Source organism: Osmia lignaria, chromosome 6 (genome assembly GCF_051020975.1).
Source record: "Osmia lignaria lignaria isolate PbOS001 chromosome 6, iyOsmLign1, whole genome shotgun sequence".
NCBI classification, from domain to species: domain Eukaryota; kingdom Metazoa; phylum Arthropoda; class Insecta; order Hymenoptera; family Megachilidae; genus Osmia; species Osmia lignaria.
Window position 1 is genome coordinate 1106227 of NC_135037.1, and position 23122 is coordinate 1129348.

General features: G+C 34.5%; 8 protein-coding genes across 10 annotated transcripts; 4 read left to right on the top strand and 4 right to left on the bottom strand.

Moving 5' to 3' along the window:
• Positions 1-617: 617 nt before the first annotated feature.
• On the bottom strand, positions 618-3457 carry Tasp1 (Taspase 1). Of its 2 annotated transcripts, none has more exons than XM_034318785.2 (9): positions 3319-3457; positions 2967-3034; positions 2621-2892; positions 1734-1813; positions 1566-1633; positions 1380-1496; positions 1098-1278; positions 838-989; positions 618-758 (listed from the first exon to the last, which is right to left on the bottom strand). In XM_034318785.2, the coding sequence occupies exons 3-9, from the start codon at positions 2830-2832 to the stop codon at positions 681-683; spliced, it is 888 nt and encodes a 295-aa protein (XP_034174676.2). In that variant the 5' UTR covers positions 2833-2892; positions 2967-3034; positions 3319-3457; the 3' UTR covers positions 618-680. The 2 variants fall into 2 exon arrangements, with proteins under 2 accessions (XP_034174676.2, XP_034174675.2); XM_034318784.2 differs by lacking the exon at positions 3319-3457 and adding an exon at positions 3135-3275.
• LOC117601668 (sentrin-specific protease 1) lies at positions 3337-6239 on the top strand. 2 transcript variants are annotated; one of them, XM_034318762.2, is made up of 4 exons: positions 3342-3452; positions 3850-3993; positions 4108-4166; positions 4271-6239. In XM_034318762.2, exon 4 carries the CDS (start codon positions 4375-4377, stop codon positions 6046-6048), a length of 1674 nt encoding a protein of 557 aa, XP_034174653.2. In that variant the 5' UTR covers positions 3342-3452; positions 3850-3993; positions 4108-4166; positions 4271-4374; the 3' UTR covers positions 6049-6239. The 2 variants fall into 2 exon arrangements, with proteins under 2 accessions (XP_034174654.2, XP_034174653.2); XM_034318763.2 differs by lacking the exon at positions 3850-3993 and having other exon boundaries at positions 3337-3452.
• Positions 6240-9456: 3217 nt separating this feature from the next.
• Positions 9457-11568, top strand: TBCB (tubulin-binding cofactor B). Its single transcript, XM_034318794.2, has 6 exons — positions 9457-10102; positions 10184-10327; positions 10403-10490; positions 10636-10827; positions 10899-10971; positions 11235-11568. The coding sequence occupies exons 1-6, from the start codon at positions 9983-9985 to the stop codon at positions 11350-11352; spliced, it is 735 nt and encodes a 244-aa protein (XP_034174685.1). The 5' UTR covers positions 9457-9982; the 3' UTR covers positions 11353-11568.
• Positions 11357-14134, bottom strand: Tango4 (transport and golgi organization 4). Its single transcript, XM_034318779.2, has 10 exons — positions 13521-14134; positions 13259-13365; positions 13069-13193; positions 12720-12997; positions 12487-12636; positions 12218-12412; positions 12025-12143; positions 11781-11960; positions 11563-11716; positions 11357-11499 (listed from the first exon to the last, which is right to left on the bottom strand). Exons 1-10 carry the CDS (start codon positions 13521-13523, stop codon positions 11440-11442), a joined length of 1371 nt encoding a protein of 456 aa, XP_034174670.1. The 5' UTR covers positions 13524-14134; the 3' UTR covers positions 11357-11439.
• A 1682-nt stretch (positions 14135-15816) lies between these two features.
• On the top strand, positions 15817-16438 carry LOC117601422 (histone H4). Its single transcript, XM_034318126.2, has one exon. It carries the CDS (start codon positions 15894-15896, stop codon positions 16203-16205), a length of 312 nt encoding a protein of 103 aa, XP_034174017.1. The 5' UTR covers positions 15817-15893; the 3' UTR covers positions 16206-16438.
• Positions 16439-16478: 40 nt separating this feature from the next.
• LOC117601421 (histone H3) lies at positions 16479-17660 on the bottom strand. Its single transcript, XM_034318125.2, has one exon. It carries the CDS (start codon positions 17605-17607, stop codon positions 17197-17199), a length of 411 nt encoding a protein of 136 aa, XP_034174016.1. The 5' UTR covers positions 17608-17660; the 3' UTR covers positions 16479-17196.
• A 1819-nt stretch (positions 17661-19479) lies between these two features.
• Positions 19480-20236, bottom strand: LOC117601306 (histone H2A-like). The gene has a single exon (XM_034317917.2). It carries the CDS (start codon positions 20195-20197, stop codon positions 19823-19825), a length of 375 nt encoding a protein of 124 aa, XP_034173808.1. The 5' UTR covers positions 20198-20236; the 3' UTR covers positions 19480-19822.
• Positions 20237-20412: 176 nt separating this feature from the next.
• On the top strand, positions 20413-21686 carry LOC117601373 (histone H2B). The gene has a single exon (XM_034318047.2). The coding sequence runs from the start codon at positions 20459-20461 to the stop codon at positions 20828-20830; it is 372 nt and encodes a 123-aa protein (XP_034173938.1). The 5' UTR covers positions 20413-20458; the 3' UTR covers positions 20831-21686.
• Positions 21687-23122: the final 1436 nt, after the last annotated feature.

Here is a 23122-nt window from a genome sequence, read left to right on the forward strand (position 1 = left end):
ACAATTAAAATTTTCGAATTTTTTATTTCTTCCGTGTTGTCCGAGGGACTTTATCCCCACATTACCTCGGATAAACGAGATTTTACGGTACTGCCGAACCATGCCGAACGCGTCAAGGAGAGCTTCGCTCTAAAAAGTTGTTTAGAATCACCTCAGCAATCATCCCTCTACGGGATTCGACCGAATTTTGAGACACTCTGTTCATATACAGATTGACTGCGCCTTCCCGTTAGAGAGTCATGATAATACAAGAGTGAGAGAGCAATATTCAGGGAATCCTTTTCTATCTCTAATACGTAACGTTCCAGCTCCGGTCCGACCACGCTTTGATCCCGACTAAAATCTGAAGTAGTTATGATCCCGTTACGTAACACGCGGGCACTCCGGTACCCTATGAATAATTTTATGTGCATGCTATCCTAAACTATTTTACCATTATCCTTATTACCTATTTTGTATTATTTTATTCTTACATGTTTTGAAAATACAATCGTTAAATGAAAATAAATTAGAGTTGTTTGTTTAACTTAATCTAACTTAATCTAAATATGTCTAATATTATTTTCATGATAAAAATCTTAATAGATAATTTTATAATAATCAAGTAAATAAATTAATTTGTTAATCATAGATATCAATGTGTAGATGAGATCCATTTAAACAATTCCAAGTAGAATGTGTTATCTGATTTTAAAACAAATTCCTTCCACGACTGCTTTCTTACCAACTTCATCAGATGATAGAACAGCCATGTGACTCTAAATAAAAAAAATATATATATATAAATATCGTATGTTGATTTATATATTGTTATATTTAAATATAAACAAAATATACTGTTGCTGTTTGTTCGCAGGAATTCATGTAACCTATTATCATAGAATTAGTCGAATAACTCCAGAGAAAGTCTCCTAATCCTTCTTCTACTGTATATCGTACAGCAATAACACCACCAAGTTTCTGATCAAGTCCGCATAAAAACTTTGAACCTAAAAGAAGTTTTTACTTATCTATAGTCAAATGTATTCACCATTTTTTTGTAACAGGAAGATTTTTCACATTCGAAGGCAAATAATAAAAGAGTCACAGGTTTTCACCAATAAAATCAGCTTTCATAGCCTGATGCAAGCCAAGAATTGGGCAAGAATTGTCAGATATAGCTTCTGCAGCTGTCCTTGCTAATGAAGTACGAATAAGGTGTTCTCCACAACCTGATGTACTTGTTCCTATAGAATATTTGTCTTTGTATGCCCATATACCACCTCCCCACATTCCAGCCTTAAAATTAAAATACAACAATATTATATTTTCCAAGTGACTAATATTAATAAAAAGGACTAAAAACAAAATTATATAATTTAAAAAAACAGATACTGTACTTGTCCTACTCTTCCTGGATATTTTAAAATTATACCACCACTGGAACAAGCTGCAGCAATATTTCCCTCCTTATCAACACATATTGCACCAACTGTATCCATTCTTTTGTTAGCATACTTTAAAATCAGGATGTTGATATATTTAGAAATAAAAAATTATTAAAATATAAATAACAGATTATTTACCTTACAAATTTCTACATTAGAATTTTCTATTTTTCTCTTGTAGTATTTATACATTTTTTGTGCCTTTGCTAAAAATTATAACAGAATATTATAAAAAATAATAAATTATAGTACTTCGTCTGACATAAATATAATTATTGTTGTTAAATTAAACATTATTTTACATACTTGAGATTAACTGTTCAGGAGGTACAGTTTGTATTCCCATTTCTTGTGCCCACATATATGCTCCATTTCCAACTAGAAAACTTATATTGTGATAAAGTAATAAAAATTCATTCTATTATTTCAAACTAAGTTGTTGAACAAAAAGAGAGCATGCTAGTGAAATTTGCTAGTTTTTGAAGAAAGGGTAAAATGCTAGCACAGTTAAGGAATGTACAAATGAGTACATAATATTTATTAAATATAAAATACAAAATAGATAAATGATTTTATTGTTAGTAATGTATTGAACCCTTCTCTTTTTTCTCTATTAATTTCAATATTCAATTTGACAATGAATTATATAATTTACAATATTAATTTTCAAATATTAATTTAACATGCTACATAAGATCATCTTAACAATTTTCAATTATGTTTAAATCCAAAAAAAGATCAAGATTTCTTTTCCTGAAAACTATTCTTTAACTATTTTGAAACATGTAATGCAGTATTATCCTGCTGATAAATAAATTCTTTCTAAATAGTTGTTCTTTTCAAACACTGGGATAAAAATAACTTCTATAAATACTCTGAATGTATTATTATTACCCCCCCCCCCTCTTTCTACTGAACATTTTGGTTTGATTTATAAAAAGGAAATCAACTATATTGAATGTGGCTTTTATTTTTCAAAATGCACTGTTACCATACAATCTACATTATTCAAAATATTTCAAATTTGAATTATGAAACACTGGAATTAAAATTTCAAAACCACAAGATTTTTAATCTACTTAAATTTACATTATTTAAAATATTCCAAGTGTATTATTGAACATCAAATAATTTGATTAATGTTTTATCTTTCTGTCTAACAGTATATACACAATTTAATTCTTGACATTTACCTTGGTGGAATTCTGCCATATGCAATTTTGATTGATTGATATTCACATAGTCGTTTTGCCAACAAAACAGGATTTTTTATTCCACTAACTGCACCAACAGCTCCAAATTGCAATGTAGTACCATCCATGACACTGGCATCGCATTCCACTGATCCTTCTAATGTTAAATTGGAACCAAATCCAGCATTCGTTAAAGGAGAATTTTCTAACATGATTACTGTTTCTACTACTGCATCCAGTGAGCTACCAGTACTTTTTAAATTCTCTATACCCTGTATAAAAATAAGTATTTTTTATTATCATTTAACAATTTAAGATAGTATGAATAAAAAAAAACATAACTTACAGCTTTACATGCTTGACGGCATAACTTCTGATATTGTTCTTTAAGAGTTTCCGAATGTCGTCCTGCACCTAATAAAATATATGACACATGTTAATTTTTATTATTTATTTCAGATTAATTTTATTCCATGTTTATTACAATATATATTTATGAAAATTAATAACGTACCAACGTGAACGGCAATAAACCCTTGATTAACATTACTCATCAAATCTAATTATTTTTTACTTTTACTAAACGTTTATATATATAGTTCTTATAATTGTAGATTACATATGATTTATACAGTACATAAGTGACATAAGTATATTGTTTTGAAGCGTACTGTTGATTACAAATGTAAACTACTTACATCAGTACATCGTACATTATTCACATACATCGTCGCCATACTTCAATCATCCCACTTCAAGCGATAGCGTTGGATATTCAAATCATGAGATTACAGGTTTACAACTAAATTCACACGACACTGCATCAGGCGAGGTTCGCAACATATCACTAAAATAAAATAAAATAAATCTATTTTTATAATTTTATATTATAACACATATGAATATAACTAGTTTTTTTTCACTAACGTATTTTAGGCAAAAAGAAAATTATTAATTAAACGAATCCAAAAATAATGTATTGTATTATAAAGTTATACTTAGATACGTATTTGTGTATAATTGTGTATAATATCCCGTAAATAAATATAAGCATGAAGTTATATTTATACATTATAAAATATAAATTTTAAAAATATGATTATTACTTTTAATCATGTAACTAAGTTAGATGAAATTATAGTTTTTAAATTAAAATTCAAAAGTATAAAATTATATAAAGGTGTATTTCATGAAATTGACACTGAGGGGCGTTAATTTTTCCATTACAGACGCGGAAGTTGACAATCCGTCTCTGAATTAATATTAATGGAATTGAGCAGTACAGTTTATTATTTGCTACGTTTAACTATCACTCAGTATTTACTTATGTGAAATTACAATTTTTACGAAATTATATCAAATTAATGCTTCCAGTAGGTATATTTACACTTTTAATTTAAATTCCCAATTTTATGTTATCAGTGTACGTTTATATTTATTTGTATTATTTGTATTATCAGATTGTATGAGGTTATTTGTTGTTTTAGGTTATTTCAATTAATAATTCAGATTCAACAATTATCCAACAAAGTTCAGTGTATATACTGTAAGTATTAATTGAAAATAAATTTGCTTTTTATAAAAAAGTGAAAAGTTGATTTATGTTGTAACATTTTTTTGTAACTAATAAAACCTTAACATAATTTTCAGGATTATATGAAAAATAATACGAAATATTATATTATATTGAATGGCCTTATTAATAAAAAACATTTGGACTTTGTGTTGCAAGCAATTGTTTCTTTATAATAATCATGTTGATATTTGACTTGTTAAAAAAATTTTTTGGATGGGCAGACGAAGCACCTAGAAAGCGTAGAGCTGTTTCGTTTAGTTTAGAAAAAGAATTTGTAACACCAAAAAAGCATCGTTGTGATTACAAAACTATCAATGTGGAGGATGAACCTACTGAGATTAAAGATGATAGTGATAACGATGATGACGATGTTCAAATTATAATCAAACATAAACATTCTCCCACTAAAACGTTCAATAGGGTAAATGGCAAATATAATAATAAAGAAAAATCATTTACTTGCTGCACACCATCATCATCAAAACGTCAAACGTGTTATGATAAAGTGAACATGGGGTATTTTGGTAATGCAAGTGAAAGAGTACATAATGTTAGAACACACCGACAATGTGTCACATTAAATAAAACTCGCCGCCTGAAAGAAAAAAATCAGTATGAAGAATTATTACAAAATTTTCTCCCGCACAGAATACATGTTATATGTGATAAACATGAAGAGAACGGACAGATGCAAGAACCAGCAGAAGTAATAGATTTAGAAAAATTTAATATCCCATCCAGTTCTAAAACGCATCCAATTAGAAAACATGAAACTTCACAATCATGTTGGAAAAAAGAGAAGAAGAAAGAAATAGTTATTACTTTAGATAACGATAAAATAGATAAAATTTCCGATAAAATTCCATCTCATAGTAAACATATTAATAGAGAAAAATGCACACAAGTTAGAAATATAGAACGTGTAGCAAAAAACACATTAAGAGATCACTTAGCAGCGAAAGCTGTGATGAAAGAGGATTTTGTTCCACAAATAACAAAACGATACAATGAACGTATAGAACAACGCTATAAGGAAGCCGAAGAACTTAAAAAAATGACATGTATGTTGTCTAAACATAATCGTTTAGCAAGGGAAGCTGCATTAGAAGAGCATTTAGCCAGATCGATGAGATTATGTGAGGCTGTTTTGGATGAAACAGAGAAACTAGAAGAATCAGAATTACCTACTTTAACAGAGGAAATGTTACAGGAAGTAAAGCATGCTCTTATTCCTCGACCACCTGATGAAGTTCTTGTAGAAGGTTTTGGTTTACGAATCACAAGGAAAGATATTTATACATTAGCTGACTTAAATTGGTTGAATGATGAAGTAATCAATTTTTATATGAATCTATTAATAGCTAGAAGTAGCAACGATAAATACCCAAAGGTACATGCTATGAATACCTTCTTCTATCCAAAACTAATCTCAGGTGGACACGCATCTTTGAAGAGATGGACTAGAAAAATTGATATTTTCGCACAAGATCTTGTAGTTGTTCCTATACATTTAGGTATTCATTGGTGTATGTCAATAATTAACTTTAGAGACAAAACTATTCGGTATTATGACAGTATGGGTAGCAGTAATCCGAAATGTTTATCTGCATTACGACAATATTTGGAAAATGAAAGCTTGGATAAAAAGAAACAAACATATGATACTAGTGATTGGAAATTAGAATCTGTCAAAAATATTCCTCAACAAATGAATGGGAGTGATTGTGGTGTTTTTTCTTGTATGTTTGCTGAATATATTTGTTCAAATAAAAGAATCACATTTACACAGCAAGATATGCCATATTTTCGGAATAAAATGGTTTATGAAATATTAAAATCCAAGCTTTTATAGAAAGACAAACAGATATTCATTTAAGCATTGATGATAAACAAACAAAGTAACTTCCATAAATTTCATATATACCTTGGAACAAAAGAGTTTATTATTGTGTAAAGTATTTTAGAATATAATTTATCAGTGATGTTGAATAAACAGTGTTCTTTTTATTATTATTATTGTAAATTCAGTATGATTTCTTTTGTGCTATTAAAAATATATTTTTGTTTAAAAATGTAATAATGATTCTTTTGTAATCTAGAAAACAATAGTTACTTGTGATCTTAATATAATAAACAATTTTTTTTCTTAATAAAGTAACACTTTTTATTTTAATACTAATTATAATAACAGTTATATGTATCCTTTACTAGAAGTAAATAATGTACTATGTTCTGTTTCAAATAAATGTATTGTTTAAGAAAGTACGGATATTTTTCCGAAAGACACTTCCGATCACTATGAAATTTTTGTTGGGAGAGGGGCTGAAATCTAAGTTTAAAATTTTAGCTACAGGTATTTATTAGTTTTCGAGATGATAATACAGGCGTAACTAACCCATTGAATGCTGCTTGAATGTGTAGACGTTACTAATAACCCCCTGTGTCTCGGGGGGATTAAAATACGGCCACGGTAACCTCTGCCTGTCGTAAGAGGCGACTAAAAGAGGGATGTAAAGGAACGAGTAAGGCAGTATGATGTAAAAGTAATGCAAAAGTGTGAGAAAGAAAATGTAACTGGCAAGGCGAAAAATGTAATGCGAGAAAAGGAATAATGTAATGTGAAAAAGGCGCGTGGACGCTAATTTTCAGTAGGCAGAAAAGGGCCTTTGTCCCTAGATCATGCAGCCCATTTTAAGAGGGAAGCTATAAAAGATAGAAAGAAAGATGTTACATTAGTAACCTCCTTCACATTCAGGGGTCCTCATTACATCGTCAAGTGTGTTACGGGGAAAACGTAACGTTGGTTGATAACACGCGAACAGTATCCGTAGAATACTTGCTCGTGGCGAAATAAATGACACGATGAACTTCGTTTGAGAGTGAGAAATAATCTGATTCTTTATTTTTGTGGCCTGCTTATATACATACGTACAGTTTCTAGTGGAGAGGTACAGGGTTTCAAGGTCCAAAGGGTCTAATGCAGGCATGGGCAGCTATGTAGTAAACGGAGCCGGAACGCTCCCAAGAGCTCCGAACTCCGAAGCTTGTCGGCGAGCTCAAAGTGGAGCGCGAACCGAACCGAACGGCGGAGAAATATCCCCACTCCGTAGTATCTCGAGGTTACGCAGTCAAATCATGCATGTGTGACGTTCTCTGTCGAACGCCACACATTCGTATCACCTCGACCGCCGCAGCTCGATTCCCCTACAATGCTGCCCCATCACTTCGAAAGAGCGAATCAGTAGAATGACGTGCGCTCCCAAACAGTGTCGATGTCAGACGCGCTCTTTGAGCCGGTTTCGTGCCCATGCCTAGTCTAATGTGTCATGGAAGGTGATTTGCAAACTGTTTGATGTTCTTGATGTTTCGGTACAAAGGCTATTTCCTTTTGGGTGACTCGCTGTCAGATATTTATCCTTATCTCCGAGGAGGCGTCTATCTGACCGTTACAAGGATCCAGGAACCGATGACATATACAGTAAAGAATCGATAAGTGTTCAGAATTTCGGACCGGCGACGAACATTTAGCGGACAGATTTGATTGTCCAACTGTTTCTAGTTTGCCGACATCAACGTAGAAAGAGACAGAAGATAAAAGAAGATGGATTCGAGCTGACATAAGAGTTAAAAATTAAATCCCTACATTTTCGTGAAACAACACTAATGTAACAGCGACATTGTTTTATTTATATATTATGTTTTTTGAATGAATGAATGAAGGAGAGGTATGAGAGAGAGGAGTCGGAAGCTAAGGGAGGAGAGAACACGGTAGGGAAGAGAAATAGAAAGACAGAAAGAGGCGAAAAAAGAAAGAAACTGTTATTGTAATAGATCGTGGATGATACATATGTACATAATACTCGTCCCAATTGCGTGACGCTTGTATGTATTTCCAGCACCTTATAGCAACTTTGTTTTTCGAAACTAATAAAATATACAAAGGAGTGTTAGTCAATATTCTGAGTGAATGCAAATAATTTAAATAAATAAATATCATATCGTCGGGTAACATTGAAAAAATCCTTTCCGATTCCGCATTAGAATGCGGAAGACACCTAACGACATTCAATAATGAAGTGAGCTGTGGAAATATAGCTTTTTTCGCTATATCAATCCACATCTCGTCGAAAGATGAACTAAACCACTTTTCCCTATCCACGCAAGACGGAAAAAAATACAACGAATCTCATTCCCTTTCTAAAGCTTTAATATCTAAATGTCCTAATCTACGCGTGACCGCGACTACATTGAACAAAGTTTTCTTCATATCACTACTCAAAACGTTCGCATATTTGAAAGCTGTTAGGTCCCCTAAAAATAAATCGTCATGAGGACGACGATTACGTATTTCATTACTTATGGTAACGTACTTAGAACTGTAAGCAATTTTCGCGGAACTTAATAATTTTCACTTTCTACTATAACACCCTTAATGCAATGCCTTTCCTCTCTCTTCCAAGTGCAGTTCACACTCCAGTTCCACCAAGTGTTTCACTTCATTTAGTGGAACTTGGTTAGATTGGCAGGAACGAACCCATCGTCCACGCGCCTATGGGGGGGGGATGTGGGGTTGTTGGGCAGCGCTGCCAACCCCAAACCCCGCGCATTTTTTGAACTTTTTTTTTCTTTGGCTTACACATTTTCCGTACTTTTAAATTCCGTGAAGTTTATCCACTCCAATACTTTTACTTACTTTTATATACTCCATATACTTTTTTTAGTCTCTATATGTGTCCGTGTATGTGTGCGTGCGTGTGTGTATCGTTGCCAACAGCACACGGTAACCCATCTATTGGCGAAACCGTGCCCACTTAGCTTGACTTCGGTGATCTTACGGGTACCGGTATGGCCTAAGTGGCTAAGGCCGTTATGTGCCTAACTAACGATAAATCGTAATGTTTTATTAGAGCAGGTTTCAAAAACCTGCACAAGAAAAATTGAAGCAGCCTCGCTAAAGCAGGCTGCAATTCCTGAACCATGGTTTGTCTACCCTGGAAAGAGACATTAAAGCTATTTAAAACATTTAAGGTGTACTCGAGGAAATAAAAGTAGCCTTTAATGTTAGACCTATTCAACAATAATAAGAAATTTTGAGCTTATCGACCAAATTTCAATCACATTTCGCCACCATACTTCAATCTTCCTCGAAGATTATTTACATTAAATTAATTCACTTAATAATTATTATAATTAAGAGATTAATTTATTTTTTCCTCTCCTTTTGTAAAGGAGGCCTGCCTTTACAAAAAGGCCATTACAAAAGTCAATATGGCGTCGAAGTAACATATCAAATACGCTAAAAACGCTCACTTTTACACACGCATAACTTCTGAACCGATGAATACCGCACCTTAAAACTTGGATTTTTAGATTCTACTCGTTAAATACTTCAAGAAGATAAAAAAACAAGGCTATAATTTTTGGGCCCCCGAAGTAAAGTTCAACCCTATCCTGCACATTATTAATTCCGTGACGCGGCCGTGGTGCTCGCGCAATCATATCTCGCGCAGCCCCTAAAAGTCGATACTTATATGAATTCAAAAACGAGTACGTGATATAAAGATGTTATTATGTTTATTTACCATGTAATATTTGTAACATAAAAATAGTATTATATTTGTGATTAAAGATTGTAATTATTATCTTTCAATAAATCTTTCGATAAAACTACATATATACATATTTTATGTATATACTGTCTAATTGAAGTATCATAACCTAAATAACCTATTGTATGTCAAAGCATATATACGTCATTTAAAGGGTGATTGGAAATTGCAGTGAAAATGAATACTTATAACGTAATAACACCGGACTTTATAAATTTATGTATTACTAGCTCTAGTCAGCAATCATGCTGTGTAGAACGAAGATTTCAAAAAGGAATAACAATTGATGAATTTAAGGTAAAATATTTAGTAAAAATTACACATCATTTACAGTTTATTGTAAATTTTATTTTATGTCATTATTTTGTTATATTAAAGGGAAAATTAGAACTATTAACGGGCGGTAATCCTGCAACAATGAAGATTGAAGTATATGATAAGAACGATAAATTAATTTGTAAACTAGATGATGGTCAGCGTCTTTTAGGATCATACCCTATTGATAATGGAATGAAAATACTTGTAAATGAATACTTTATAAAGTAATAGAAACATTTTCCGTAATTGTAATAATCGTAAATATATGTAACATTTTAGGTAATAGACAATTTTTCTCGTACTGAAGAAAATTTGAATAATGTAGAAAAATTTGAAATATCTGAAGAAGAATATGCAAAACGATCAGGTAAAGTAATAAAATAGCTACAGATTAAGTATGTATACTTTCTAGTTAGATTTAATATACATAAAGAGTATCAATTCAATTTACACAATTTCAGAAGCCATTGTGATAACTTATTATATTAAACACTCCCAATTTTCTGTTTTAGATACTGTGAAAGCATTTCTAGAGAAAAATAAGTTAGGAAAATATAATGAAGAAGAAATGAAAAGAAAAGCGGAAGAAAAAAAAAAAGAAGAAGAAGCAGAAGCTTTAGCTGCTCAATCATGCAAAGTTGCTGATCGATGTGAAGTTTGTGTTCCAAATCAACCAAAACGAAAAGCTACTATTATGTATATTGGCAAGTATAATGCAAATGTACTTGTTAATAATATCATTTTCAATTATCACATGTGATTATTTTATTTGTAGGTAAAACTGAATTTAAAGAAGGTTGGTGGATTGGAGTGAAATATGATGAACCGCTTGGTAAAAATGACGGAACGTAAGATCATTGTTATCCATTGGCGTAACTAGGTGAGTGCCAGGGTGGGCCTGGCTCGTTTTGAAAATGTAAACTGGCTTCCTCATTATTTTAAGATTCTAGAATTCTAAAATTCCGTAATTTTTTAATTCTGAGATTCCAGGATTCCGAAATTTGTACAAGACCTAGCCCTGCAAACGAATCCTAGTTACGTCAATGTTGTTCTCCTATATTTTTATTGTTACATAATGCACTAATGACTTTTTATATTTTTTTTAACGCAGTGTTAATGGAAAGAAATATTTCGAGTGTTTACCAAAATATGGCGGTTTTGTAAAACCAGCTCATGTAAAAGTAGGAGATTTTCCAGAAGACGAATTTGATTTGGACGAAGAACTGTAAACTATTAATATTATTATTCATTTTTTTAATCAAAAATTAGAATTTACAAAAAAATCTATAATTAATATTTGTTATATGTAAAAATGCTTAATATTTCCTTCGCTTTATTATATCCGGCCTCCAATTCACAGGATGTGTTTCTTCCGTCTGAAATTATATAAATAAAAAGATAACTGTATTAAGTCTATCTAAAAAATAAATTATTCTTACAGCAGTTTCATCTTCTCTGTAAACTTTGATTGTTTTATCCGCTTCTGTTGTGATCATTCGTGTACCAGACATGTCAAACGTAATACTAAATACTCCAGCTTCACTGTCCATTGAACCAGGTTGAACTGGCGCTTGTAACCGTTGGAAATTATACCTTAAAATTTACATAATATTCATAAACAATGTTATAAATGAATATAATATAATGTTTATGTTACCCTGTCCTCCAATCCCAAAGATGCATTGTGCCATTATCTGCTCCAGAAACTAAAACACCATCAGCATTAACAGCCAAACAATTAACTATGGCGTTGTGACCCGACAAATTTTGAATAAATTTGCCTTCTGGACACTTCCACTGCTTAATGTTATCTGGAGATGCTGATGCGAACATGTATCTAATAATTGGTATAAATTAGCACAAAAATAAAAGGCAAAAAGAATTTAAAGAAACATACTTACAGCGATGGATGAAAAGTTACAGCTCTCACACTTTTCTTATGATTTGTTAAAGTTGCTCTAGATTTTCCTGTAGCTAGATCCCATAATCTTATAGTACAGTCATGACTTCCTGTGACAATCTGATACAAAGAGTATCATTTTAAAATATCAAATATTTTCTATTGAAGAATGTAAAAGCAAGAAACCACTGTACCTGTGGTTCAGCTGTTTGACAAATTACACTAGCGATTGTATTAGTATGACCAACAAGTGTGTGTACATTTGCTTTAGTACGCATATCCCATACTCTTGCAGTAGAATCTCTACCTGCAGTTACTAATACATCTATAGTAGGATGAAGTGCCATCGAATACACAGCTGATAAATGACCGTGATAGTGCCTTATAACCTTTAAAAATGAAATAAAAGTAAATTATAATTACAATCACAGTATTACAAGTAAATTAAATTATATATAATAACCTTGTTGTATTCAAGATCCCAGCACTTTACTTGTCGGTCTTCTCCGCAAGAAAATAGATATGGATGACGTTGAGAAAATGCAAGTCCACGAACACTACTTATGTGACCAGTCAAAGAAACTTTCAATTTACCACTGGCAAGATCCCATATCTATAATTTTTGAAATTAATTTAATATATGTTAAAAGGAAGTGTATTCATAATTTTTATGTAATTCAATGAAATACATCTCACTTTAATAACTCTATCTGCTGAACCTGTGGCAAACCATTCATTGCCTGGTTCAACGGCACAACACCTGACCCAACCAAGATGGCCACTAATAACTCTGTATAATTTCCATGGTGGATGCCATTTTGGTTTTGCCATAGAAGTTGTTTTCTTCTGCGTTATAAGCATAGTATTATTTACATTTCCACCTGAACTTGCTTGTGTTGTTGCTATTATACTACTACTTTGTGTACTGCTATAAGGTACTGTTGCTGTAATACTATTTCCTCCAAAAGATTCATCTATAAATTAAGTTTTTATTAAAACAATAATAAACTTACATTTTATGCATGTATATACAATGTATACATACCACCTGGTGGAGGAGGATCTACATTTTCATTTTCTTTTTGTGGTTTCATCATATTGTTATTTCTAACCCGTTCCAACACAGGACCATAAGAATCTTTTGCTTTTATAGACTTTTTCATTTTTTGCCTATAAAATGTTATTGTTGTACTTGATTAAATTTATTTATATTAATGTGAATATAGTATACTTACAAATTTAGATCTAGAGGTGGTAAAGTGCCTTGATTTAATAAAAACATGTCATGTGTCCTTTTTAAAGATCGAAATACTAGAGTATGTACAGAATGTTTTTGTACATCCTATAAAAAAATTTATATTTTTTACTATATGTTAGAATTTTGTAATTTATTAATAATATTTACTTAATAAATAATAATAAATACTTCTTAATAATATTACAGCAATAATTTAGTTAATATAAACGTTAATTAAAACAAATTAAATGTTTTCTTACCATTTTTGTAAAAATTAAGGTTATATTTATTCATTACACTATCACACGAACTGAGGGATGAATCAATACACCGAACTCAAACGATTGTAGCCGAACTCTCTTCGATTAGTGACCAATTTCACACGGTTCTCGATTTTTTGACGAATATTTATGATTCTGTCAGTGACTACAAATACCTAAAGGGTCATTCCATGCCAAATGAATCACTTTTTGACGTCACCATCGGCGATTTTGTTTTAAATGAAATATGGGTGAACTTGTAGAAAAGCTACTCCTTCTCCGATTTCGCTGATTTTTAAATATGTTGCGAAATTCGTCATTTCAAGCAACTTTCTTCCTCTAATATGTCGGACTCAACTACAGTAATGCTTCGAAATAAGCAAGTGGCTCGGGACCGAACAGTTGCTTATTTCGAAGCAGGTAGCTATTCGGCTTGACTTTGTTCTCGAAACGGGACGATAGAGAACGCGAGAAATGAGTGAGAGATCCGAGGTAGCGGCAAATCATAAAGTGATCGGCCGAGCAGCGATGTTATTTTTTGGACAAGGATAGAATATAACATGCCCTCTCATTCTCGCACTATGCTTTATTTCGAAGCAAATATACCAGACTGAGAAAGCATTCTTCTTCTACTAACCGATGTCACTGCTCAGTCAAGCGTGAAATTTATTACCCTAAACATCGGCTTCGCGCTTTCATGGACCTCTCACTCGTTTCTCGTACCTCTCACTTTGCGGGCGACTTCAAACAAAAAAGAGGGGATAGCGACTTGCTTATTTCGAAGCATTACTGTAGTTTGCGAGATATTTGCGAAAGAATATTGTTACTACTACAGCGAATTCTATCTATACGTATGCGCCGGTTTGCTTGCCTATCGTCTGTAAGCAGTACACATTTATTCGGCTTACAAATTTACACTTTTCCTCTATTCATTATGTTAATTTATGTATATACATACCATGTGGTTCAGCTTCTATTCATACAACGGGTGAACTGAAAAATGAAACTATAACATTTGACTCGCGTGGCCGATCGCTTAAAAGTGGCCAGAATAATCTAACCTAACCTAGACGTATAAATAATAAAAACAATAAAATACCGTCAACATTAGTACAGACGGCAAACAATTTTGTAGTGCACAATGATTAATATCAATGTTGACGGAATATAATTTTTTTCGTTATTTATATATCTAGATTAAGTTAGGTTAGGTTATTTTAATATTTCGGTCGCTTTTAGACGGCCGGCCACTTAAGTCCAATGTCAAAATTATTGAAATTAGTAGTTAACTTTGATTTTAAGCTGACCCGTTATATGGACAGTAGCCGGGACATGTGGTGCTGTTGATAAAAACAATACATATGTACATACATATGTATACGTACAGGCGAAATTTAATGCAGTAGTATTCATAGTTTTTCGTGAATATCACGCAAATCAATCGAGTTCAATATAAAACTTAGAGGAAAAAAGTTGCTTAAAATGACAAATTTTACAACATATTTAAGGGGGTAGACACGGGTAATAGTAGCGCGTTGACATTACCGGCAAAAATGGGCATAAAGATGGGTTTACGCGCTTCCGTTATTCAATCGGAGGGAGAGTAGCATTTTTACAAGTTCACCTAAGGAATTAGGGTGGACCATAGGATTTACGTAGTGTGAGGACGCCAACGTCACCATGGCCCTTAGCAACCATTTTATGGCATCTTGGCCTTGAAGAGTTTCCCTCGTGAGAGGAGAAACGCCTTGACAAAATACATATGGCCCACTTCAGCCGTTACATCTACTTCGAATTTTCTGCTTGCTCTCGCCCTCTCTCTACTAGGTTTCGCCGTCAAGGTGGCAACCTTGACCACGACTATGTTCTCAGTTTTCATTCTCTTTTTTCAATCTCAACTACTTTTATGGAATGCATAGTCTACATACATACATATATCTATCTATAAAGAAATTGGCCCGAACTTCCGGATTTCTCTAAAGTGCGGCCCGCTGTAACGTTATGGATCATTAAAGTGGCCCGGTAAAACCATTTGAGTTGGCCAGGCCTAGTCTAAACGATCTACGCAGTGCATTGAAACCGAACATGAAACAAAACGCGATATGCGTGTATGGATGAGTCAGTATATACTGTGATATTAACGGACATTGCTTCTTGGAAATTCAAGTTATGATCCCACTGTAACGTGATCAGACAATTACGCAGTTCCCATAGCTCGTACGTATGCGCAGCGAACTTCTGATTGGGTAGAAATAAGGTGGAGGGGGAAGCAGAGTTGCCGCTCAATAAAAGAGCCAGGTTCTTGTTTCCACAACGTAGTTCCAAACATTTCATCGTTCAGTTGTAATCGTTCGTGAGAAAAGTACTTGCATCATGACTGGTCGTGGAAAGGGAGGAAAAGGATTGGGAAAGGGAGGAGCAAAGCGTCATAGAAAAGTTCTTCGTGATAATATTCAGGGTATCACGAAGCCGGCCATTCGTCGTCTCGCCCGTCGTGGTGGAGTCAAACGTATTTCTGGCTTGATCTACGAAGAAACGCGAGGTGTTCTCAAAGTATTCTTGGAAAACGTTATCCGAGATGCTGTGACTTACACTGAGCACGCTAAAAGGAAAACTGTTACGGCTATGGACGTCGTCTATGCTTTGAAACGCCAAGGAAGAACCCTCTACGGTTTTGGTGGTTAAAGTGTCATTCTTCATTTTTGTTCAGTAAAAAAAAAAAACGGCCCTTTTCAGGGCCACCATATATTTCTTGCGTATGAATTCTCAGTTTCAATCACATTATAATGTTAACATTTTTATACTCCCATATAGTAATAATACCGTACATTACCTTTTATGTAAGTTCAAAGAAAAAAGTATTCTGTGCAGAAGATTTGAATTGCACAATATTGCCCCCCCCCCAAATGTACAGGTTCATAACTAACAAGTTCATGTATAACTTAATTTAACAGTTCTTTTTATTCCTAAAAAAACTCGACAGTACAGGTTTAAGGACATGTATATCGCAAAATGTGTAAAATCGTTAAATTGTAATTAGTGTATGTACGAATGCAATAAATAAATAATGTAAAAGGATAATCTGTAGTTATGCATTAGTGTATATCGTTGTCATATAAATTTAAGATAACTTCTTATTTTTTAATACTGAATATATTACGAAATAGATTAGTACTCTGGAGATGTTGCCGTTGATCCGTCAATTCTTTATGATCAATACGGCATTTTAGAACGGCTGGACAAGTTATTATTGACATGTTCGGAATTTTACTCAAATACAAACTGTACAGCTACAAAGAACAGCACCAACGTACATAGCGGCACACATTCGTTTCAGGCATTCTGTCGAATACTTGGGATCTATCTTGCATTAGAAAATCTCAATCCCTTGTATCTATGACACGTTTATAAAATTAGTTTTTATTTAAGACGTAACTACTTTTGAACTAAATTCCAAATTGAGTGTATTACAATATATGCTCGAGATTTGACTTTTATGGGTAAAATATTTTTTTGAACCTGATTTAATGATTCTTTTTAAAAGGTGGAAATTACATTTCATAATGGGTACAGTGCATTTGAAATTTTAATAAAATGATCACGAAAGTGTTCTTCGTTTGAAAAAAAAATTGGGCCCTGAAAAGGGCCGATTGTTATAAAAGGTGGAGCCTAAAATTTAAGCTCTTTCTCCACGAATACGGCGAGCGAGTTGGATATCCTTCGGCATGATTGTAACTCGTTTGGCATGAATAGCGCACAAGTTAGTGTCTTCGAAAAGTCCAACAAGGTAAGCTTCGCTGGCTTCTTGCAAAGCCATCACAGCAGAACTTTGGAAACGAAGATCCGTTTTGAAGTCTTGTGCTATTTCACGAACGAGACGTTGGAAAGGTAATTTACGGATCAAGAGTTCCGTACTCTTCTGATATCTTCGAATTTCTCTGAGAGCTACAGTTCCAGGCCTATAACGATGAGGTTTTTTCACTCCTCCCGTTGCAGGCGCACTCTTACGAGCAGCTTTGGTAGCTAACTGTTTCCGTGGAGCCTTCCCACCCGTAGATTTACGAGCAGTCTGCTTAGTACGAGCCATGTCACTGAGAATAAAGTATGCTTCGTTCGAACTCCGAAACTACAATGACGCAACGACGATTTTGCTTCTCTTATATGCTTGTAAAGCAGAGTTCCATCTCTACTCTGATTGGTTAGAGTACGTGTGGTGGGGAGAGTTCAGTAGCGCTTGACGAGAGGATTACGTGCTGGACATGGCGCGATGGAGGGGAAAGGACAGCTGGTACTGCTATGCTCGTCTGCTAGCAGGAGTGAATCCTGCTCGCCCTCCAGTCTAGACGCTTTCTCCCCTTCTCCGTGATATAGGAGTGAGAAATCATTCCAAACGAGATTATTTTTGTCCTTCGCTTTCAGCTCCATTTCTCCTGTAACAGCAAGCAGACTATGGGGGTTCTTTTCCTGGTAGAAATAAAACATCTGCATCAACCATTTGGGTCAGATGGTGGGAATTTATGACCTTCTAAATAGTGCATAGTAGGGATGTTCGATTCCGATTCGATTCTTTCGGTAAAAAAATCGATCTTTTGAATCGATTTTCCCCAGAATCGATTCTTTCATGTAAGAATCGAAGATCGATTTTTTGCCCTCTAGTGTTAGAAAATTCGGTGACGGTGTCCGAAGGCTATCAACCCGAAGCCTAATTGCACGGCTAACCAGATGTTAGCCGATTTTACAAGACGGACCCCCAAGAGGCCTGGAAGGACTTTAAGGGCTCGTGAGAACGAGCAAACTTTCCCGGGCTTGAAAAGTCAGTCCTGTTTGACCTGCTCTACGAGAAACATCGTAGACGAAATATACAAACTAAAACATTTTTGCTCGAGTCATTCAAATCCTGTCACTCCAAAAGTTCTACTATTTTTCTTACACTAGGGAATTAATTCTCATTTTTTATGTCGACTTTTTGGTTTCGAATTTTTAGAAGAATCGATTTTTCTGATTCATAAAAACATATTCACTCCTAAAAACAGTATAAGAATAGTGATTAAAATATAAACAATGTAGAGCGTCTGCTTTTGGTGTAAGAGCTCCCACAGATTGCAGACTTTGTATCGGCCGATAGTTTGGTCGGGTTCTTAATCAGTATGAAGATGTATGCAAGTGCGCATATTTCAACGATTCGGTATCGGCCGATAAATAAATTTGAAGGGCTACACGATTGCATTCAAAATAAACTATCCATTTCTTTCCACCCTGTTTCTTCTTTCATCAACCCGAGTATTCAGTTGGCCCAGTGTGCGCGTTAACCGGCCAACCCGACCAAACTATCGGCCAATAGAAAGTCGGCAGTCTGCGGGGACTCTAAGAGCATGAAATATAAAAAAAAAAAACATCGATTCTTTACAATAATCGATGCCGCACAGAAGAATCGTATGGGATAGTCTGTTTACAAAAATGAAAATAAAAAAGTCAATTCTTTTCAAACCGATTCTTGCAGAATCGATTTTTTAAAGATATCGATTCTCTCATTCCAATTCAGGAATAAAGGAATCGATTCTCGAATCGATTCTTTCCGGTGAATTGAACAGGTATAAATTATGTTTTTAACTTTCAGCTTTCTCAAAGCGTTTGAGCATGTGTAATAATTTTATTAATATTGCCTCGAAATAAACAACTCGCTCGGGATCGAACAGTTGCTTATTACGGATCAGGTATGCTATTCGGCTTGACTTTGTTCTCGAAACGGGACGATAGAAAACACGACAAACGAATGAGAGATCCGAGGTAGTGGTAAATCATAAAGTGATCGGCCGAGCAGCAATGTTATTTTTTGGACAAGAATAGAATATAGCATGCCCTCTCATTCTCGTACTATTTCGCTTATTTCCAGGCAAATATACCAGAATGAGAAAGCATTATATAGAATACACATAGTCCATCCTTTTACTAACCGATGTCACTGCTACAATCAGTCGAGCTTTCACGGACCTCTCACTTTGCGGGCCACTTCAAACAAAGGAGGATAGCGAGTTGCTTATTTCCAGGCAGAGACCACTTGCTTATTTCAAGGCAATACTATAGGAGTAAAAACTTATTTTAAATAGCAGAGTATTATCATAAAAATATATTACAATTTGTTGTTACTTTTTTCTTGACGTAATTCTCATACTTTTCTTTCTCTGTAAGTTTACTATATTGTAAAATAAAATATAAACTAGATGAACGAGTAGAAATTTCTTTGTGTTAAAATATTTTGTGGCCCTGAAAAGGGCCATTTGTATGCTTTAATCTTTGCAGATTTAAGTCTTCTTGTCGGTTTTCTTTGGTAATAATACTGCTTGAATGTTTGGTAATACACCGCCTTGAGCGATAGTGACACCAGAAAGTAATTTATTTAATTCTTCGTCGTTACGAATGGCCAGTTGAAGATGACGAGGGATGATTCTGGTCTTCTTGTTGTCACGAGCAGCGTTGCCAGCCAATTCCAATACTTCAGCTGCTAGATATTCCATAACTGCAGCCAGATATACTGGTGCCCCTGCACCGACACGTTCAGCGTAATTTCCTTTTCGCAGAAGTCTATGAATACGACCAACAGGAAATTGGAGTCCAGCTCGATTGGAACGGGACTTCGCCTTTCCCTTAGCTTTTCCACCTTTCCCACGGCCAGACATTTTCTCGATAACTTTGAAAACAATAAGCGAATTGAACTTAAGCAGATGCAGAAGTGATGTGTGATTTGTAGCGGGAACTCCGCTTATATAGCTGTCCGTTGAGGTTCGGAGCGACCAATAAGGCGACAGCTCGTAGCTGATTGGCGCGTCCACGGCTGTTCTTTCCCACTATATATACGGCGCCTCCGCTGCGTTCCGGCATTCAGTCGTGAATTCTCACTGCTACGTATTGTGTCTCGAGTTTACGAAATCGTTACGAAAATGCCTCCTAAAGCAAGTGGTAAGGCTGTGAAGAAGGCTGGCAAAGCTCAGAAGAACATCAGCAAAACCGATAAGAAGAAGAAGAGGAAGAGGAAGGAAAGCTACGCAATCTACATCTACAAAGTGTTGAAGCAAGTCCATCCTGACACTGGAATTTCCAGCAAGGCGATGAGCATTATGAACAGTTTTGTGAATGATGTATTTGAGCGGATTGCTGCTGAAGCCTCACGCCTAGCTCATTACAACAAGAGATCGACCATCACATCTCGGGAGATCCAAACTGCTGTCAGACTATTGTTGCCTGGTGAATTAGCGAAGCACGCTGTTTCTGAAGGCACCAAAGCAGTTACGAAATACACCAGTTCGAAGTAATTGCTGCGACATATTCCAATCGGCCCTTTTAAGGGCCAACAATTTTTATTACGTGAACCAACCTCTTTTCTAACATGTTCTTATTTTTATCCCATGATTGTAATATGAATGGAACTTCTTTTACATGACTTCACATAATTATATTTAACTTTACAATTAATAAAAGCAGTCGTAGCAGTTGTCATAACATTAAAAAAATTATCAGTATGTGGTAATATGAATTACCAAGTAAAGAAAATGCAGACCATTGAAGTAAAGGAATAAGTTTGAAACAAAACAGTCTTAATCTAACAAAATGTAAATTATGTACATAATTAGGGATGTTCGATTCACCGGAAAGAATCGATTCTAAATCTGAATGAGAGAATCGATTCCTTTAAAAAATCGAAACCAAAAAATCGGTTTGAAAAAAATCGACTTTTTTTGTTTCATTTTTGTATTATGTATTTTGTATTTTGTATTATTGATTATTATTGTAAAGAATCGATTTTTTATTTTTTTATATTTCGTGCTCTTACACCAAAAGCAGGCGCTCCGCATTGTTTATATTTTAATCACTATTCTTATACTCTTTTAGGAGTGAATGTGTTTTTATGGATCAGAAAAATCGATTGTTCTAAAAATTCGAAACCAAAAAGTCGATATAAAAAGTGAGAGTTATTTCCATAGAGGGCAAAAAATCGATCTTAGATTCTTACATGAAAGGATCGATTCTGAGGAAAATCGAATATCAAAGAATCGATTCAAAAGATCAATTATTTTACCAAAAGAATCGATTTTCTAAAGAATTGAATGAGAATCGAACATCTCTAGTACATGTTCCCATACATACTAGTATGTATTCTATGCACTCCAACTTATAGGTACTTACGTGTGTACAGTCGTTCATGTAATTTGATGACTGAAAAACAAGTTGAATTTGATTCGAGCACGTGCGCGCTAAAATGTGTGCACATGCATGAAAAATATACACGATTCGAACTTGCATGCGAATAGTATTTGGGAGTTTTACGAACCAGATTTCTCGTACCGTGTATCGGCCATAATATCTCCAAATCGGACGTGTCTCAACTTAAACGTTCATTGCCGTTTGATCTCCAAATAAATAGAAAATTTGGCAGTCTCTCGGTCCGCTGCGTTTGGTCATTTCTCGATTATCGCGGTCTTCCTGTTTTGTGCTGTACATATGTGCCATTCACTGTGTCAACTAGAATGTTTTCCTTTTCCGAAAAATACCGGATTTTGATCTAATAATCTCTACGGATATGTAAGTAGAATCTACTGCATGAGACACTGATTTACACTGGCTACTCACAAAAAGGTGCACTTGTATCATCAGTTAATTTATTATAAATTTAACCCTTTCAGTTATTAGAACGTGAGCAACACGCCGAAAAGTGTGCACATTGCACGTCGGTAGTGTTCGCACTTACGTTTTTCAACGCCACCTTGGCATACTGTTGTATGTATACCTGATGTCACGAGAGTCCATAACTGCGAAAAGACCAGTTTTCGTTCTTTTCTGCGCATTGTCGCTCTGATTGGCGATACTTCCAGCGGAAGTGGAAAGCGATTGGCGGATCGCTTTCCCCCACCATCGCTGCGTTCCCCCGCCATCTTCCAACCTGCGCGTTTAGTTATGGACTCTCGTGACATCAAGTATAGGTACACTTTATTACGTGCGTTCGTAATATACTTTTGGGTAGATACTCTAGAGATACTCTACAAGTGCAGTAGTATCTTTTTGCCGACTATAGTCGACGCTCGTAACGAAAGGGTTAAAAATAAAAATTCCAAATTATTTGTTATTATACAGAGTGTTCAACAACAGATGGGACAAGTTTTAAGAAATGTTTCTGGGCTTCAAAATAAGACGCAAATCAAGCATGATAAAATAACGGTCGAAGCTTTGTTTCTTATTGTTAGCTATTAACGTAAAAAGATTCGTGTGAAAAGCGCCTAAAACCGGCAATTCGCATAGCACCGACGATTGAACGTCGTGCCAGTAGGGGCCTGTACAGTCACAGCCAACCGTAATTGAATACTAGAAGTTTACCACGTGCTATTCTGTTTCTCGGTGCTGCAGGATTTAGCTAAACTTCCGAAAACCTGGGAAATCGTATTTGGTTGAAACTTTGTAAATAGCTTCATTTTACATGAAAATAATATTTGCGAGAAAGTTTTTTTGGCGACTAGAAAAATAAGATCCAAGAAGCTTGCCGCCCCTTACGGCGCACGGTGGGGTATTTTAGTCCCCCGCGGTAAAAAACATTTTCTAACTGAAATTATATA

Excerpts from the sequence above, each read along its gene's own strand:
- LOC117601668 (XM_034318763.2), top strand. The coding sequence starts at position 4,375 with ATGTTGATATTTGACTTGTTAAAAAAATTTTTTGGATGGGCAGACGAA.
- LOC117601373 (XM_034318047.2), top strand. The coding sequence starts at position 20,459 with ATGCCTCCTAAAGCAAGTGGTAAGGCTGTGAAGAAGGCTGGCAAAGCT.
- Tasp1 (XM_034318784.2), bottom strand. The coding sequence starts at position 3,174 with ATGAGTAATGTTAATCAAGGGTTTATTGCCGTTCACGTTG. Across the intron at positions 1,634-1,733 it reads TCCTGAACAGTTAATCTCAA|CAAAGGCACAAAAAATGTAT; the intron begins GTATGTAAAATA and ends TATAATTTTTAG. Across the intron at positions 990-1,097 it reads TATGAAAGCTGATTTTATTG|GTTCAAAGTTTTTATGCGGA; the intron begins GTGAAAACCTGT and ends AACTTCTTTTAG.
- LOC117601422 (XM_034318126.2), top strand. The coding sequence starts at position 15,894 with ATGACTGGTCGTGGAAAGGGAGGAAAAGGATTGGGAAAGGGAGGAGCA.
- Tango4 (XM_034318779.2), bottom strand. Across the intron at positions 12,413-12,486 it reads GGGATCTTGAATACAACAAG|GTTATAAGGCACTATCACGG; the intron begins GTTATTATATAT and ends TCATTTTTAAAG. Across the intron at positions 12,144-12,217 it reads GTCAAACAGCTGAACCACAG|ATTGTCACAGGAAGTCATGA; the intron begins GTACAGTGGTTT and ends TCTTTGTATCAG.
- LOC117601421 (XM_034318125.2), bottom strand. The coding sequence starts at position 17,607 with ATGGCTCGTACTAAGCAGACTGCTCGTAAATCTACGGGTGGGAAGGCT.
- LOC117601306 (XM_034317917.2), bottom strand. The coding sequence starts at position 20,197 with ATGTCTGGCCGTGGGAAAGGTGGAAAAGCTAAGGGAAAGGCGAAGTCC.
- TBCB (XM_034318794.2), top strand. The coding sequence starts at position 9,983 with ATGAATACTTATAACGTAATAACACCGGACTTTATAAATTTATGTATT. Across the intron at positions 10,491-10,635 it reads AGAATATGCAAAACGATCAG|ATACTGTGAAAGCATTTCTA; the intron begins GTAAAGTAATAA and ends TTTCTGTTTTAG. Across the intron at positions 10,972-11,234 it reads CTTGGTAAAAATGACGGAAC|TGTTAATGGAAAGAAATATT; the intron begins GTAAGATCATTG and ends TTTTTAACGCAG.